Here is a 15,568-nt window from a genome sequence, read left to right as displayed (position 1 = left end):
TAGCCCAACCTCCCTGCAATGCAGGAATCTTTCGCCTAGCCTGGGGCTCGAACACACAACCCTGAGATTAGGAGTCTCATGCTCTACTGACTGAGCTATCCTAGCTGTCAGAATCAGTGCCAACTGTGATGAACACAAAACAGGATGCCTCCTTACAGTCTACCCTAGGAATTGCAACTGAAGCAACACATCTTAACCAACACAGGAAAGGGGTGTGTTGCCCAGAGTGCAAGCATGCTCATATGAATAAATAATTTTGATCCATTATCAGTAGAGAATGTCTACAGTGCTGTGTTGTTAACATCGCATGAAACATCCAGCTGTGACGATGTCCCTCTTTGTTAATAAAGGGTATTATTTTACACAGACAGCCTATAATTATTTCAGAGATCCTGGAGGCTAAAGACTGATGCACTAATTCATTGATGAGAGTCTACGAGGTCTTTATTAGGCAACTTCTGCAACCCATTTGGAGGGTCATCAGTGTTTCTGTTCTGAGTGCAGAGAGCAAGATGGCTAGACTCTGCTGCTGGACCTCCTGCCATGTGCCTTGCATGCTTTACATATTGAAAATGTGGGTCATGAACAGGAAACACAGTATCGCAGTGGTCAGAGAAGGTTTTCGCAACCTTGGGTCCCTAGATGTTGTTGGACTACAACTCCCATCATTCCTAGCCAGCATGACCAGTGGTCAATGATGATGGGAGTTGTTGTTCAAGAACATCTGGAGACCAAGGTTGAGAAAGGCTGGGATAAAGTATTGGTCTAGAACAGTGTTCCCCAAACTTGGGTCTCTAGCTGTTTTTGGACTACAACTCCCATCATCCCTAGCTAGCAGGACCAGTGGTCAGGGATGATGGGAATTGTAGTCCAAACACAGTTGGAGACCCAGGTTTGGGAAACACTGGTCTAGATCCTGGGAGATCAGGGTTCAAATCCCCACTTAGCCACAAAGCACACTAGGTGACCTTGGAGTAAGTCATACTCAGCCTCATCTACCTCACAGACCACTGTGAGTACCATACATGCCACCTTGAGCTCCTTGGGGGAAGCTAGGATAATAAACAAATCTACCTTAGGTGGTTTTTGCAAAAACGTTCTCAAAATCTCCTCTTGGTAGACAGTGAGCTCTGCTGTGAGGACTGCCGTTGTCTGGAGCGTTTCCTCTGCTTAGATCTTTGTTTTCCTGGTAGGGGAGCAAATCCAGCTTGTTTTGTGCTCTAGCAGAACAAAGCTGTAAAAGTTTCCAGTTAGAAAGAATATTGCTATTCTGAACACAACACAGGTATGCTTGCCTCTCTCTTTTTCCTCTTCAAAAAAACAACATAGCTTTTAGAAGTTTTAGAAGTTTTAAATTTGGGGAAACAGAATAAAGGCTTCACTCCAGAACAAGCTTCCCCCTCCTGCCCCCACACCAGCCATAGCTGAGGAAGAAGTTTGGTAGATGAGGCTCCTGACAGCCATGGCATGAGAATAACATTAGAATCCTGTCAAAACAACAAAAAAAAAATTTCCTTCCAGTAGCACCTTAAAGACCAACTAAGTTAGTTCTTGGTATGAGCTTTCGTGTGCATGCACACTTCTTCAGATACACAGTACAGGCAGGATTTCCCCTTCCCCTTCTATATGATAAATTCTATCCCACCTATCGCCATGCCGTGATCACCATTATTTTCATTTGTAGGCACAAGTGTGTAATTTGTGTGCCATTTAGTGCTCTCTTTCGCACATATTACACAGTTCCTGAAGCTACTTCACTGGCTTCCGATAAGCTAACGGGTGAAAGTCAAGGTTTTGACTTTAACCTATAAAACAACTTGTGACCAGGATACCTGGAGGAGTGCCTCTGCCCCTACTGTCCTGTCCAAGCATTGCACTCTTGGCTGTGTCACTATCTTGGTTTAAGGAAACCAGGGGGAGGGCCTTCTCTGTGGTGGCCCCCTTTCTATATAGAATTGCCTCCCTTGCAGCTCCAACAAGTGCCAACACTTGTTAAACACAGCACTTGTTAAAAACATAGGTAAAGGTAAAGGGACCTATGTCATTAGGTCCACTCTGGGTTTGCGGCGCTCATCTCATTTTATTGGCTGAGGGGGCCAGCGTACTAAGCCAGCATGACTAAGCCGCTTCTGGCGAACCAGAGAGTAGTGCTTTACTGGCTGAGGTAGCCGACGTTTGTCTGCAGACAGTTTTTCCGGGTCATGTGGCCAGCATGACGAAGCCGCTTCTGACAAAACCAGAGCAGCACACGGAAACACCATTTACCTTCCCGCCGGAGCGGCACCTATTTATCTACTTGCACTTTGACTTGCTTTCGAACTGTTAGGTTGGCAGGAGCAGGGACTGAGCAACAGGAGCTCACCCCGTCACAGGGATTTGAAATCTTCTGATCGGCAAATCCTAGGCTCTGTGGTTTAACCCACAGCACCACCCGCATCCCCCATTAAAAACATACCTGTGCACTAAAGCATTTCCTGGTGTTTTATTGTCAAAAGTTAATTAATTGTGTCATTCGGGTTATCAGCTGCATTTTACTTATAGCATTGCGGTTTCCCTGTTGTGTTCATTTATATTTTTAAATATGTACACTTCCTTGAGCTCGATTGTCATAGGAAGTATTTGAATGCCTTTATAAAGAAGTAAAATAAATAAACAGATCAAAGGATTTAACCCATGCATGTGAACCTGTCATACAAAACAACCTTTTCCCATCTACACCCTCTCCTGATTTTCATTCTTACATTGCATCAACAAGAACAAATCTGAGTGAGCGGTCATAACCTTGCATGCATTTAGAAATGCAGAATACTTTACCATTACCTCTTTGGAGCTGAGTGCTTCATTTTCTGGAATGGGCACTATCGGATGAGTGGGCTGCAAAGAGAGGAAATGTCAAGAGTGTTACAAAGCAGACACTGCAATGGCACTTAATGGCATTTCATGAGGGGTAAACACCTGGCGTATTGCAAATTACACTGAAGATAAATGTTCAGCTTTTGCCCATGAACCCTGCATGACAGCTTGATGTCTGAAAAACTCCCGCTGCATTGTTAGCAGAATGCCCATCGTTAAGGCAGACAGCATGCATGTGCAGGTTTGTGTGCTTTGAAGATTTTGAAAGTGTGTGTCTGCAGTGCATCTCAATGCACACTGTGTACAGGCACTCAGACACACCCCGATACTTTGCAAGATTCCCATCAGTGGTGGACAATCTTCCAAAGGTTGTTTGGGGTAGTGGTGAAGGTGAGCCCCCCCCCCATAACAGTAGCCTTAAAAGTTGTGCTTCACCCTTTCCACAGGATTAAATAAAGGAACATATTCACTTGTGGAGACTGTTGGAGAATGGGTGCTAAACCAGTTTCCAGTCTCTGGTGACCTCAGCCACTGAGCCTTACGTTTGCTGCTACCCACATAGCCCCAGAGAGTGCTAGCTATATAGTGATCGCCACTAAAAGGTAAAGGTACCCCTGCCCGTACGGGTCAGTCGTGACCGACTCTGGGGTTGCGCGCCCATCTCGCTTAAGAGGCCGGGGGCCAGCGCTGTCCGAAGACACTTCCTTTTTTTAAAAAAAATAATTTTTATTAACTGGCTAATCACATCAAATTAAATCATATCACATAAATTCCGAATTACATAGCCGAATTTTAAATTTTGTTTAAGATCCAAATCTTTTATTTCAAGATCCAAAGGGGAATTCTGATCATCTTCTTGCTGCTGTGTTAATGTCCAAATCAGTCCAAATCAGTCCAAACTGATCATAGTTCATAGAATTATGAACTCTAATTCTATCCCATCTTATCTTGTTGTTTCCACATCACATCTTGTTCATATATTTTCTCTTTTTTCTTTATGATCTCTTCTTACTTCATACTTTCCAATGCCTTTTCCTTTTCACAAAGGTCTGATTTTGTAGGAAGGGGAGGGGGGGTGCTTGCAAGAATGCCAAATCAACTTTAATTTCTCAACCTGAATTTGCCAACGTGTCACTGAATCCCACCAAAAAAGGGGGGGAAGAGTCGGGGAACACCCACTCTCAGCTCTAACTCCAAATTGTTGGAGTTAGAGTAGAACCTATACACATACCATTTGTATGCAGCTAAGGACCGTGCTGAGAGTAATATGAGTGTAGGTATGTCACCAGTGGCTCCTCTCTCCCTGACCTCCCTAACCTGCCGCAATAAACCCAAGTCTTCTCCTCCTTGGGCATCTTAAAAAGCTTTCTGACGCTGTTCTCTCTAGACCAGTAATTCCATGTCAAAACCCTTGACACTTAAGCTGCAGTGCCAGAAGATCACAAAATAGATTAATTAAACCTTTATTCCTCTTGCATGAGAGAATGAGTCATGTTTACTTTCCATATTTTTAATGGTATGGTAGATCACCTGCTATCACTCACAGCAGGAGCGTGGGGCTCTTTGAACGACTGTCTTTTTAGCTGTGGGAGGTTTTTTTCATTCCCAATAAGAACTGTGTGCCCTTGACATCAAATTCTACCAGTTGGCAACTGGCAAATGCCATAGCAACAAGACTGTTTCCAACATCTTCTGTTTCCCACATATTTTCTGTGCTATTTAGTGAGGCTAACATCTCTTTCAAACTTTCATTCTCCCTAGGCATTTAAGACATGCAGATCTGTTTTGTCCTGATGTGAAAGGAATGCAAAAACATAAACTTTACACACAAATTTGAAAGGCATATCCAATTTATTTCTTAGGTAAACTCAATTCTTTCAGACTGTGTGTCCTGTCTTACAAAAATCAGTCCTTTGTTTGAAAGCTGTCCGGTTCAAGTCCTTTTCAAAATAAAGAACCATCTTAAGGGAGACTTTGAAGCTGCCCATCAACAGTCAGTCAGTACGACCTGGTCAGGAGGTCACAGCCTTAATCATGATAATGAGAAGCACTTCTTTTTACATTATATTACAGGCTTAGTCATGCTGGCCACATGACCCGGAAGCTGTACGCCGGCTCCCTCAGCCAATAAAGCGAGATGAGCGCCGCAACCCCAGAGTTGGTCACGACTGGACCTAATGGTCTTTACCTTTACAGTGGTACCTCTGGAACAGGATCCATTCCGGAGGTCCGGCCGGATCCCGAGGTTTTTGCAACCGAAGGAGAAGAGTTAGACCGCTTCTGCTCGTGCGCACACAGCGGTAGATGGTAGACTGCTTCTGTGCATGTGTGCGTGGTGAAACACTTCTAGGTTTGCTGCTTTCGCAACCCAAATTTTATGTTACCCGAGGGTTACGTAAGCCGAGGTGCTACTGTATTCATTTCCAGATTTCTCCTGGTGTTTTGCCTGTATCTGCTTTTTAACCAAGACTAAAACAAAAATGCCATATGCAGAAAATGGTGCCACTCCACACAGGCAAGCAGGTGTGGGAAACCTTTGACCCTCCAGATGTTGCTGAACTTCTCCTGTCAGCCCTAAAGAGCATGGCTCAGGATGATGGAAGTTGTAGTCCAGCAGCATCTGGAAAGCTAAGATTCCCCCACACCTGCTGCTCTTTTGCCTCATCTGCTCTTTCAAGGCTCTGCAAACAACAACAAGAAAACTATGTGGGCTATTTAATTCTTACATGAAAGCCACTTCCATCTCACTACACACCAGACATTTACAGCGCACCCATACCCCACCCACCCACCCACCCACCCACCCTGGTAGCCGGGGCAGATCTACTATGGATCTAAAAGTATGTTTTAATAGATCTAATGTTTTAAGCATGTTTTAATAGATTTAATAGACCACCATCTGTGGTGAAAAAACGATCTAAAAGTATGTTTTAATAATGGAACAATTAGATTGCTTTTCACCACAGAGGGTCACATAGCAGGCTCAAGAACAATCAACTAAACAATCCACCGGTCAAATAATACAATGTTTTTAAAAAGAACAAAGCCCACAACAAATAGGTGTAATGTTTAAATCTGCTTCCCTGCAGATCCCTCTGTTTGGTTCCAAGTCCTGCCCTCTGCAGCAACAGAAAATAACTCCACTCCAAGCTAAACATAGCCAACTTATTCAACGTGACATCCAAACTAGGCAAATGTATGACTTGTTTCAGTGTAGAAATGTGCATTTTGTGAAGTGGTTCTGACTGACGTAAGGATGTTGGGGTGAATGGCTCAAATGTGCTGTAAATCTGAACTTTTAAATTAGTCCTTTGCACCTCTACGACAATGTGCATTACTGTTACATCTAACAACAACAACAACGTATGCACCCCGCCCACCTGACAGGGTTGCCCCAGCCACTCTGGGCAGCTTCCAGCTTTGCCGGCGACCTCCCCTTTCCCTGCACGCCCGCCAGCTGTGCCCCGTCAACCACAGCTTCCTTCTCAAGCCTCCGCTGGAGGAGAGTGATCCCCGCAGAGGCTTGGGGAAACAGCTCTGGGAAAGGGGGTGGGGCCAGAGCGATCTTTGCACCATGGCACCGGATATGCTTAAGATGGCCCTGATACAAGGCATAAAAAGACTCTTTCTCACCAAGTTAATTTACAATGGCACTCACAGGGGAGATATATATATATATATATATATATATATATATATATATATATATATTCTTTCTAAATGAAGAATTGCTTTTTCAAAAGCAAATGAAAAATACCTGAATCCATTCAGCTTAAGCAGGTGTGTTAATGCTTCATGAATGCTGAAGGTCATTTTGCTCAGTGAATCTTGCTCTCTAGTGGTAGAATGATCACAGTACAACTTACCCAGTTAATTCAGATTTCATTGTAGACACAGCAGAAGGTTAATTTAAAATTCAACTCATGTGAGATAGTTTGAGAAAATGCCTGGGATATATTTTTAATGATGCTGGAAAGACTGCACTTTCTATTGGAAAAAAAAATCTCTAAAGCTAATCAGAGATCAAGTGAAATTTAGATCAAGATCAATGAAATTTAGCTCTGCCGTGCTAGGATATCTACAGTGTCTGAAAATGAATGGGGTGGTATTCAATTATGTTTTACACAGAAATTACACAGACATTAATGAAAAAGACTAAGTTAGATCTAGTAAGCCTACTCTGAGTAAAACTTGAGTGAATACCACCCGAAGAATGGAATCATAGCACGTGAATTTAAAAACGACAACATAAGAGCAACCAAGCTTTTCTGGGACACTCACATAATTTTTAATTCTGGTCTATGTGGTCCAGAATTTGACTTAGTATTGAATCTGATCATATTATATACTCCACAAAGATGCTTCTGGAAATAGCATCCTCGTGGTAACGTCTCCTCCCACCCCATAATATTTAGCAATGCTCCCCACATGATAGGGCATTTTCCACATCCCTGTCAGCCAATGAGGCTGCCTTGAGGAAGGCAGTGAAATTCACAACACAGGGACTCTTGTTTTAATGCTTTTTCATTTGCATTATTTCACAGTATTTGAAGATGCTTATTAGAGGCCACATATAACCTATTGATGTCAAGTACCTGCCAAGTAAGTGTCCTTAAAGGTAAAGGTACCCCTGGCAATTAAGTCCAGTTGTGAACGACTCTGGGGTTGCGGCGCTCATCTCACTTTACAGACTGAGGGAGCCGGCGTTTGTCTGCTCCGCAGACAGTTTTTCCAGGTTATGTGGCCAGCATGACTAAGCTGCTTCTGGCGAACCAGAGCAGCACACAGAAATGCCGTTTACCTTCCCACTGGAGCGGTACCTATTAATATACTTGTACTTTTTGGTGTGCTTTCGAACTGCTAGGTTGGCAGGAGCTGAGACCGAGCAACGGAAGCTCACCCCGTTGCAGGGATTCAAACTGCTGACCTTTTGATCGGCAAGTCCAAGGCTCAGTGGTTTCATAGAATCATAGAATCATAGAGTTGGAAGAGACCGCAAGGGCCATCGAGTCCAACCCCCTGCCAAGCAGGAAACACCATCAGAGCACTCCTGACATATGGTTGTCAAGCCTCTGCTTAAAGACCTCCAAAGAAGGAGACTCCACCACACTCCTTGGCAGCAAATTCCACTGTCGAACAGCTCTTACTGTCAGGAAGTTCTTCCTAATGTTTAGGTGGAATCTTCTTTCTCCCTCCTCTGACATCCTTTTATATATTTGAATATGGCTATGTTTAGACCACAGCGCCATCCGCGTTCTTATGTGCTTAAAAGTGCTATGTTTTTGAAACTGCCCTGATTTGTTGTGAAGCATCCAGGTATGGTTCTGAATACCAGTTTCTGGGGAACAGCATCAGGAGAGGGCTATTGGCCCTGCTGATGGGCAACTGGTTCACACAGGCATCTGGTTCATAAATGGCTGCTTACCTGGTCACAGCATAGGCAGCTCCAAATACCTACCCCCTGGGAGCAGTGCCTGATTTAGGGGGTCAGTCATTGGAGAACTCCTAGGCCAGCCGCTAGGGAGTACTGGGCTTTCCCGCCATCTGTTTATCTGAATCCTGGCCAATCTGGCCAGGCTAGTGGGCAGGGTTTGGGAGCCAATAAAGGCCATCTGCGTCTGACCCCAGGCCTTTGGTCTGGTCCAGTTGGGCTACTTTTATGTTCTTATGAAACCATTTGGCCAAAGGGCACTATATCAATGCATTCGTATATAGAATTACTTTGTTTTTAGAATTGCTGCCTCAAAAACCTTTGCCCTTCATTAACACAACAGAAACACCGGGAAGAGACATTTCTCACCTTGTTATACAAATTATTGCGACGGTAAGGACTATAAGAACTGTCATGGATGTCACCAAAGATGGAACCCAAATGATTGAATGGACCAGGAGTTAGCAAGTCAGCATGAGAGAGTCCCTGTGGGTGCAATGGGGACTTAGTAGGAGAGCTCAGTTTAGTATATAAATAAGGATGGGAAAGAGATGAATCCTGGAAGAAAGAGAAGCAGACAAAGAGATTGGTTAATGGACAACCCAAGAGGCCCAGAGGGGATGCCCAGTTCACTTGACTTTGTACAATTAAGAATTCACTTGTTATTTCTGTATGGTTTTGTGGACGTTAATACGGTTACTGCAGCAGATACAGTAAAGGGCAGTTTATTATAATATGAAAGATGGGCTCATATCAGCAAGGGAGAATCTACTATGTTGCCTCATGCTCCTGTTGGATTGGACACAATTGTTCACAAGTTGTTTGGATAAGGAAGAAAAAATAGTTAATGTAGCGGGACAAGGAGTAGCTGGTGAATGTCTGATTTGCTTCATCCGAGGGTGGCATAAATGGATACCTTCCCATGCTATCCTCACAGCAACCCTGTGAGGTGGGTTCATCTAAGAGCTAGCAAATATTCTCCCAGAGTTACCCTGGAGCCTGGTGGCTAAGTGGGGTTTGGGGCCCAAGTCTCCCCATTCTTACCAACCCGTGACACAAAAGTGGGGAGGCACACAGCACAATGACATCAGCAAAGGAGGGGGGCAGGTCTTATTAGATATTGGGGGTATGTGGGAAGAGGGTTTGGTTCAGGGATGGTTTGTTATTTCCATTGTTAAAAATATCCACCTGCATACTTAAGACAAATTCAGCTACACTGTTCCAGTAAGAAAATCTCAGCTGAATTAGGAAAAGAAAGAAGTTTTACCTGTTCAGTTTGGAGGCCACTGGTTTCTTCTAGGTACTTTCTGAATGGGTTTGGTTGGGCAGGTTCCTCTTCCTTTAACGTTATTATTTTTGCTTTCACCATTGTTGGACGAATGACACCAGGCTTTGTCTAGTTTCCAGGAAAGAGATGTAGAGAGATACGTTTGTGTGTGTGAATTGTGTGCATGTCTTGGGAAACTGCATACACTGGTACCTCGGGTTACATACGCTTCAGGTTACATACGCTTCAGGTTACAGACTCCGCTAACCCAGAAATATTACCTCAGGTTAAGAACTTTGCTTCAGGATGAGAACAGAAATTGTGCTCCGGCGGTGCGGCAGCAGCGGGAGGCCCCATTAGCTAAAGTGGTGCTTCAGGTTAAGAACAGTTTCAGGTTAAGAATGGACCTCCGGAATGAATTAAGTACTTAACCCGAGGTACCACTGTACATTCTTAGATATTAACTTGCCACCTTTACATGTTATAAAGTATAAAGATACATTCGCTACTTCTCAATGAGCATCCCTTCTTGCCGAAGCCAAGAACGGTTAAGTATGAAAGGGAAACTGCTGCACTCGTCCTCCCTGATGCATTTGTGGCACAACCAGTATAAATCATAGCTGAAAACCACCTTTGGCGCAGGAGACATTGCTGGACTACAACTCCCATCATTCCTCAGCAGTTGCTGCAGCAACTGGAGAGTCAAAACTTCTTTTTTCTTTTTCTTTTTAAGATCGTGTATAAAACCCAACCCACAAGGCATGCCGAGGCATTATTTATTTATTAATTATCTTATTTACATACGCATACACGCCTGGGTAAACAAAAATGTCTTAACCTGGAATCTAAAGGCTTACAAAGTAGGCACCAGTGGAACCTCTTTACTGGGGGATTCCAAAAGCAGGTGCCACCCCTGAAAAGCTCTGTCCTTTGTAGCATCACAGCCCAAAAATGGAAGGTACCAGGCGCAGGGCCTCAGTGGAAGATCAGAAGAAGACTCAGGCAGGCTGTGGTACCTAGCAAACTGGATATAGCCTACTAAAAGTGAACTGTGGCATGACAGGTGTTTAAGCCATCTCTTTCACTGTCCCAGATAGATAAGCTTTTTCTCAAACTCCCCTAGTGGAATACATTTCACTTAGTGCCGTGGTTCCGAACCCCCACCCCTGGACACCTTGAAAACTGATGAGGGTCTTGGAAGATCTCTTAATGATTTTTCTGCCTGTTGTAGCAATTGTAATACACTGTGCTAGATGCTGGATGATTTTTAACTGCAGTTTCACAGACACACCCCAGACCACCTGTTGCACCTACTTACTACCAACAAGGTAAGAGAGAGGAAGGAAACGTTTGCATCTGTATTGGAATTTTTAAAAGGTGGAGAAAGAGAAAGGGAAAGAGAAAGGGAAAAGAGAGAGAAGGAGAAAGAGAAAGAGAAAGAGAAAGAGAAAGAGAAAGGGAAAGGGAAAGAGAAAGAGAAAGAGAAAGAGAAGGAAGGAAGGAAGGAAGGAAGGAAGGAAGGAAGGAAGGAAGGGAAAGAAAAATTACAGTGGTACCTCAGTGTAATGGTTTTAGGGGTTGCTCGTGCGTAAGTTACCGCCGCTCTGGGCTCGGTTGCCTGGTTAAACCTTTTCTGTCTGGACAGCCATTCTCTCTGTGGCTGTTCAGTCGCTAGCAGAATCCGTCAGTGGGCGTTTCTTGAACCTCTTCCAGCAAAGAAGTTCTTTGACGCCAAGTCGCCGCCTACTCTCCCTGCGCGGAAGTCTTCTGCGCAGGGTGGGTGTAGGCAGCGGAGGACCCGTGCTCTCCTCGCTGGTCTCCTGAGAGGAGTCTTGGAGCCTCCTCTCCGCTTCCCCCATCGGCCCCCCTCTATCCCTGGTGTTACGCTGATTTTCTTCCCCAGCCGGAGAACTGCCTCTCTCCCTGCTTGGCCCTTCTCCAGCATCGCTGTGGAGCCTTGCCTCCTCCTCTAGTTCCGATGGCAGTTCCCTGACACTCGGGTTAAGGACTTAATTCGTTCCGGAGGTCCGTTCTTAACCTGAAACTGTTCTTAACCTGAAGCACCAGTTTAGCTAATCGGGCCTCCTGCTGCTGCCATGCCGCCGGAGCACGATTTCTGTTCTCAACCTGAAGCAAAGTTCTTAACCTGAAGCACTATTTCTGGGTTAGCACAATCTGTAACCTGAAGCATATGTAACCTGAAGCGTATGTAACCCAAGGTACTGCTGTACTTTCAATGCTTTTTCTGTCATTCTCCTACCAGGGCTATATTTCACTCAGGAAAATATTAATAGAACATTTTGTATTCTATCAATACTTTAAAAAATTAAAGCAATGACAGTCAGTGGTCTCATACAACCCACATAAGGGTAATAAAAATTCCTTTTCATGTATGTATCAGAAGAACAGGAGGCAAAAGCCTTGGATTTAAGAAGTCTAATTTCCACCCTCCCACTGGCAACTAAATTACTGCTCTCCAGAAATGCCTAAGAGGAAAATGCAAATTCTTTTATTTGAGCCCATGTTTATGGAGCAACAAATCTCATGAACATTCACGAGATACAAGTTACCTGTTTTGTACATGTAAAACGTATAACTTAAATATTTCGAACTCTCTTTTAGCACTCTATACTTTCTCTGTATTGCATTGTGCTATAGGAAACATCAGGTCTTTATAGATGCCTTATGGAAGCCAATACTTAGGAAAGCCAGATACATAACCAATAAGAAAATATTTATTTGTATTTGCTTGTGTCCTCTTGCTGATCACTCCCATTTTCCCCAACACATCACAAGAGTCATTGTGGCACAACAATTCATCACTCATATTGAAAAAGAGGACCGTGAAAGCTTTCCCAGAGGACAATTTGCCCTTATACTGTCAAAGTCCATTTTCATAACCATAAGGACTAGAAACTTGATGTCAAAGGAAAAGAAAGCTGAGATTCTCAGGATACTGAATGCTATGCCTACTATCAATTTCTAGGCTTGCATGCTACATTGCATGTCAATGGCTAGACAGGGCTATGGGACTAGGTTTTCCAAAACCCGTTCCTGTCCAACAGTACAGTGGTACCTCGGGTTACATACGCTTCAGGTTACAGATGCTTCAGGTTACAGACTCTGCTAACCCAGAAATCAGAAATAGTACCTTGGGTTAAGAACAGAAATTGTGCTCCAGCAGTGTAGCAGCAGCTGGAGGCCCCATTAGCTAAAAGTGGTGCTTCAGGTTAAGAACGGACCTCCGGAACGAATTAAGTACTTAACCCGAGGTACCACTGTACTATGAAGTTCAAGTTGTTACTTAATGCTCATGATCTGTAAATGAAAGCAAGGCATTTCAAAAACAGCGAGGAATCCATTTTTCCAAATAAGCACGTTGCTTTCTTGACATCATAATAAGCAGCCTGCTGAATATTGCTTTGCAGTTAATAAAATGATGAAGTCCTGAGGCTCAGCACCAGACTGAAAACATGACGTCTCAAGCGTTTGATTTATTCAATGGAAGATAACTGCAAAGCAGCTTTGAATACAATGGTATTAGCAATCCGCTGCATTGATATGATCCTAACGAAGCAATATATTTGGCAGGCCTCTTTGTCAGCCACTTGGCCAAAGTTATTTTGCTTGACAAATCACATCCCAGCTTCAAGCAACACGCAGATCTATTCCGAATGCTGGACATTGTTCTGCAAAACTCTCTCAGATGCATAGCTGCATTTCCCACAGGCAGGGAGACCGGGCAGCAAATGCTTAAGCATTTAATTTATTATCACTTCATTTTTACTTCTAGAAAGAGGTACTTCCAAGATTTTGTTTTGCACATGCCAACATAAGTTGATCTACCCACTTCTAAGCAGTGCACTATATGAAGGAGTGAAACTAATCTTTATTTCACCTGGGTCAAAGACCAAGTTTGGCACACACACCCATGCACATTTGAATCATACACTCACAAATGCTGGGAGCCTCAGTGGTGCCCCTCTGGAAACTTCACCTGGGTCAATAAAACCCAGTTAGCCCCCCTGAAGCTACAGCTCTGCTATATGCAACATGCAGTTTGGCCCTAGGTAGAATAATTCCATGGGATGTGGGTGGTGCTGTGGGTTAAACCACGGAGCCTAGGACTTGCCGATTAGAAGGTCGGCAGTTCGAATCCCCGCGACAGAGTGAGCTCCCGTTGCTCGGTCCCTGCTCCTGCCAACCTAGCAGTTCGAAAGCATGTCAAAGTGCAAGTAGATAAATAGGTACCGCTCGAGCGGGAAGGTAAACGGCGTTTCCGTGCGCTGCTCTGGTTCACCAGAAGTGGCTTAGTCATGCTGGCCACATGACCCAGAAGCTGTATGCCAGCTCCTTCAGCCAATAAAGCGAGATGAGCGCCGCAACCCCAGAGTCGGCCAAGACTGGACCTAATGGTCAGGGGTCCCTTTACCTTTACCTTAGAATAATTCCATGCCTTTAGGTTTGGTTTAGAGCCCTTCAACTTAATTTCATCTTGAGCGATGGGTTGCTCTGACACTGCATTTTTATTTATTTAATTGGCTGTTCACATATTTAGATTTCAAAGCCATGAAACTATAAATGTAAATAAATAAAACTACCTTGACTCCGGTGATGTGTTTTAAATGCAATCATTTTCGGGACTTCCGGAGGCGGCGCCAACGGCAAGGGCGGTCTCCTTCTGAGTAAGAGGGAGAAGCCCTGCAGAAAGTGGGTCTATCCGCTACGGCGAAGCGGAGACCCGATCGGAAATCGCAGGCAGAAGGAGCCTGCGAGCGTGGGACTCGGCGGGCACCATTTGCGCCCCCGAATCAGCGAAGGAACCCCGCAAGGGGGTCCGGAGCGTAACGCGAGCGGCGCGGTGCTGCGAGTCAATTGCTTCTTCTGTGGGGTGAAGCCGCGTAGCTGTTGCTGGAGAGCGCTGACCTTTTTCCTGTGACAATTCGGCTGCTAAACTACTACCCGTGAGTAGGTGAAATTAAAAGATTGGACTTGAAGAAGAAAAAAGGCGTTAATTTGGCACTGAAGCGGGAAGGTGTAAACAGGAAGTCCGCCTCCCGTTTCTGTAACAGATCAAAGCAAAGACGTTTCTATGCAAATACTTGGAGAGCGGAGCTTTTAAAGTCTTAAATCGAAACATCAAAGCGAAAGAACTCCCCCCCAGATTAGGAGAGGGGGGGAAGAGGGAAAGTGACTTTATTTCTTCTGGGAAAATACAGGTAAAACTCTCTCTTTTTTTTCTGTTGAAACCCTTGGGAATGGACTGCCAGGCTTATAAGAACTGCTACATTGGGACTCGCACTACTTACGGACATTGTAACTTTTTAATGATTAACTCTGCAAGGGAGATACATTTTGAAGGTCTTCTTTGGACTGGAAACTGTTGCATGTTTTTATTGAAGGGGACATGGAAAGTTAGAAAAGACTTTTCTATTGTGAACTTTATGGCTGCTACAGTGTCCCCCTAGAGGAACATTGAAGTTGTGCATTTAGTTGGGGGAATTTTCCACTGTGGACATTAGGGAATTTCCACGGTAAGATCTGACCTTGACTCAAGATAAAGGGGGATGACTGAACAAAGAGCAACAAGATCAGGCAAGGTCAGAGTGCAGCAGCCCAGCACTGTTTCCCAGCAACGTAGAGCATCTGTACCCGGCCTTCCTGTGACACAGGAGGAAGATCTGGCAGAAGTTGAACCAAAAGGAATGGCCTCAGAAGGGGAATTCACTTCTGTATTAAATAAAATTTATGAGAAATTGGAAGGCCTAAGTAAACAAGTTACAGAACAATCAAATAAAATTGACGGGAATACTGCCAGCATTAATTCAAATACAAAATCTATTGAAAAACTGCTCGAAGAATCTGCGTCCACTCGAAAAATAGCTGAGGAAGCAAAAGAAAAAGTAGTGGCTGTGGAGGAAGAAATAAAACCTATGCGTAAACAGATTGGGGACCATCAGTCTTTATTGTCTATGATCGAATTGAAGGAGAAACAGACAAACCTGAGGATCAGGGCC

The 15,568-nt window shown here is 44.2% G+C and overlaps 1 protein-coding gene across 17 annotated transcripts in view; it reads right to left on the bottom strand.

The window, feature by feature from the left end:
• The window catches only part of MLIP (muscular LMNA interacting protein), a 65,858-nt gene that overhangs the window by 2,597 nt on the left and 47,693 nt on the right, over positions 1-15,568 (bottom strand). For 8 of the 17 annotated variants that reach the window (XM_083607176.1, XM_083607182.1, XM_083607183.1 and 5 more), the window contains 4 exons: positions 9,552-9,680; positions 8,654-8,842; positions 2,821-2,874; positions 1,075-1,234 (listed from right to left, as the gene is read on the bottom strand). In XM_083607176.1, coding sequence (XP_083463302.1) covers positions 1,076-1,234; positions 2,821-2,874; positions 8,654-8,842; positions 9,552-9,680 — 531 coding nt within the window. In that variant the 3' untranslated portion in view covers position 1,075. Of the gene's footprint in view, positions 1-1,074; positions 2,105-2,187; positions 2,875-8,653; positions 8,843-9,551; positions 9,681-15,568 lie in introns of all 17 variants that reach the window. The other 9 variants (XM_083607172.1, XM_083607181.1, XM_083607185.1 and 6 more) reach the window with 5 other exon arrangements.

This window comes from Podarcis filfolensis (assembly GCF_964270895.1).
Source record: "Podarcis filfolensis genome assembly, chromosome: 3".
Lineage (NCBI taxonomy): Eukaryota > Metazoa > Chordata > Lepidosauria > Squamata > Lacertidae > Podarcis > Podarcis filfolensis.
The sequence above is the reverse complement of the archived record's forward strand: the minus strand, read 5'-3'. Positions and strand labels throughout refer to the sequence as shown.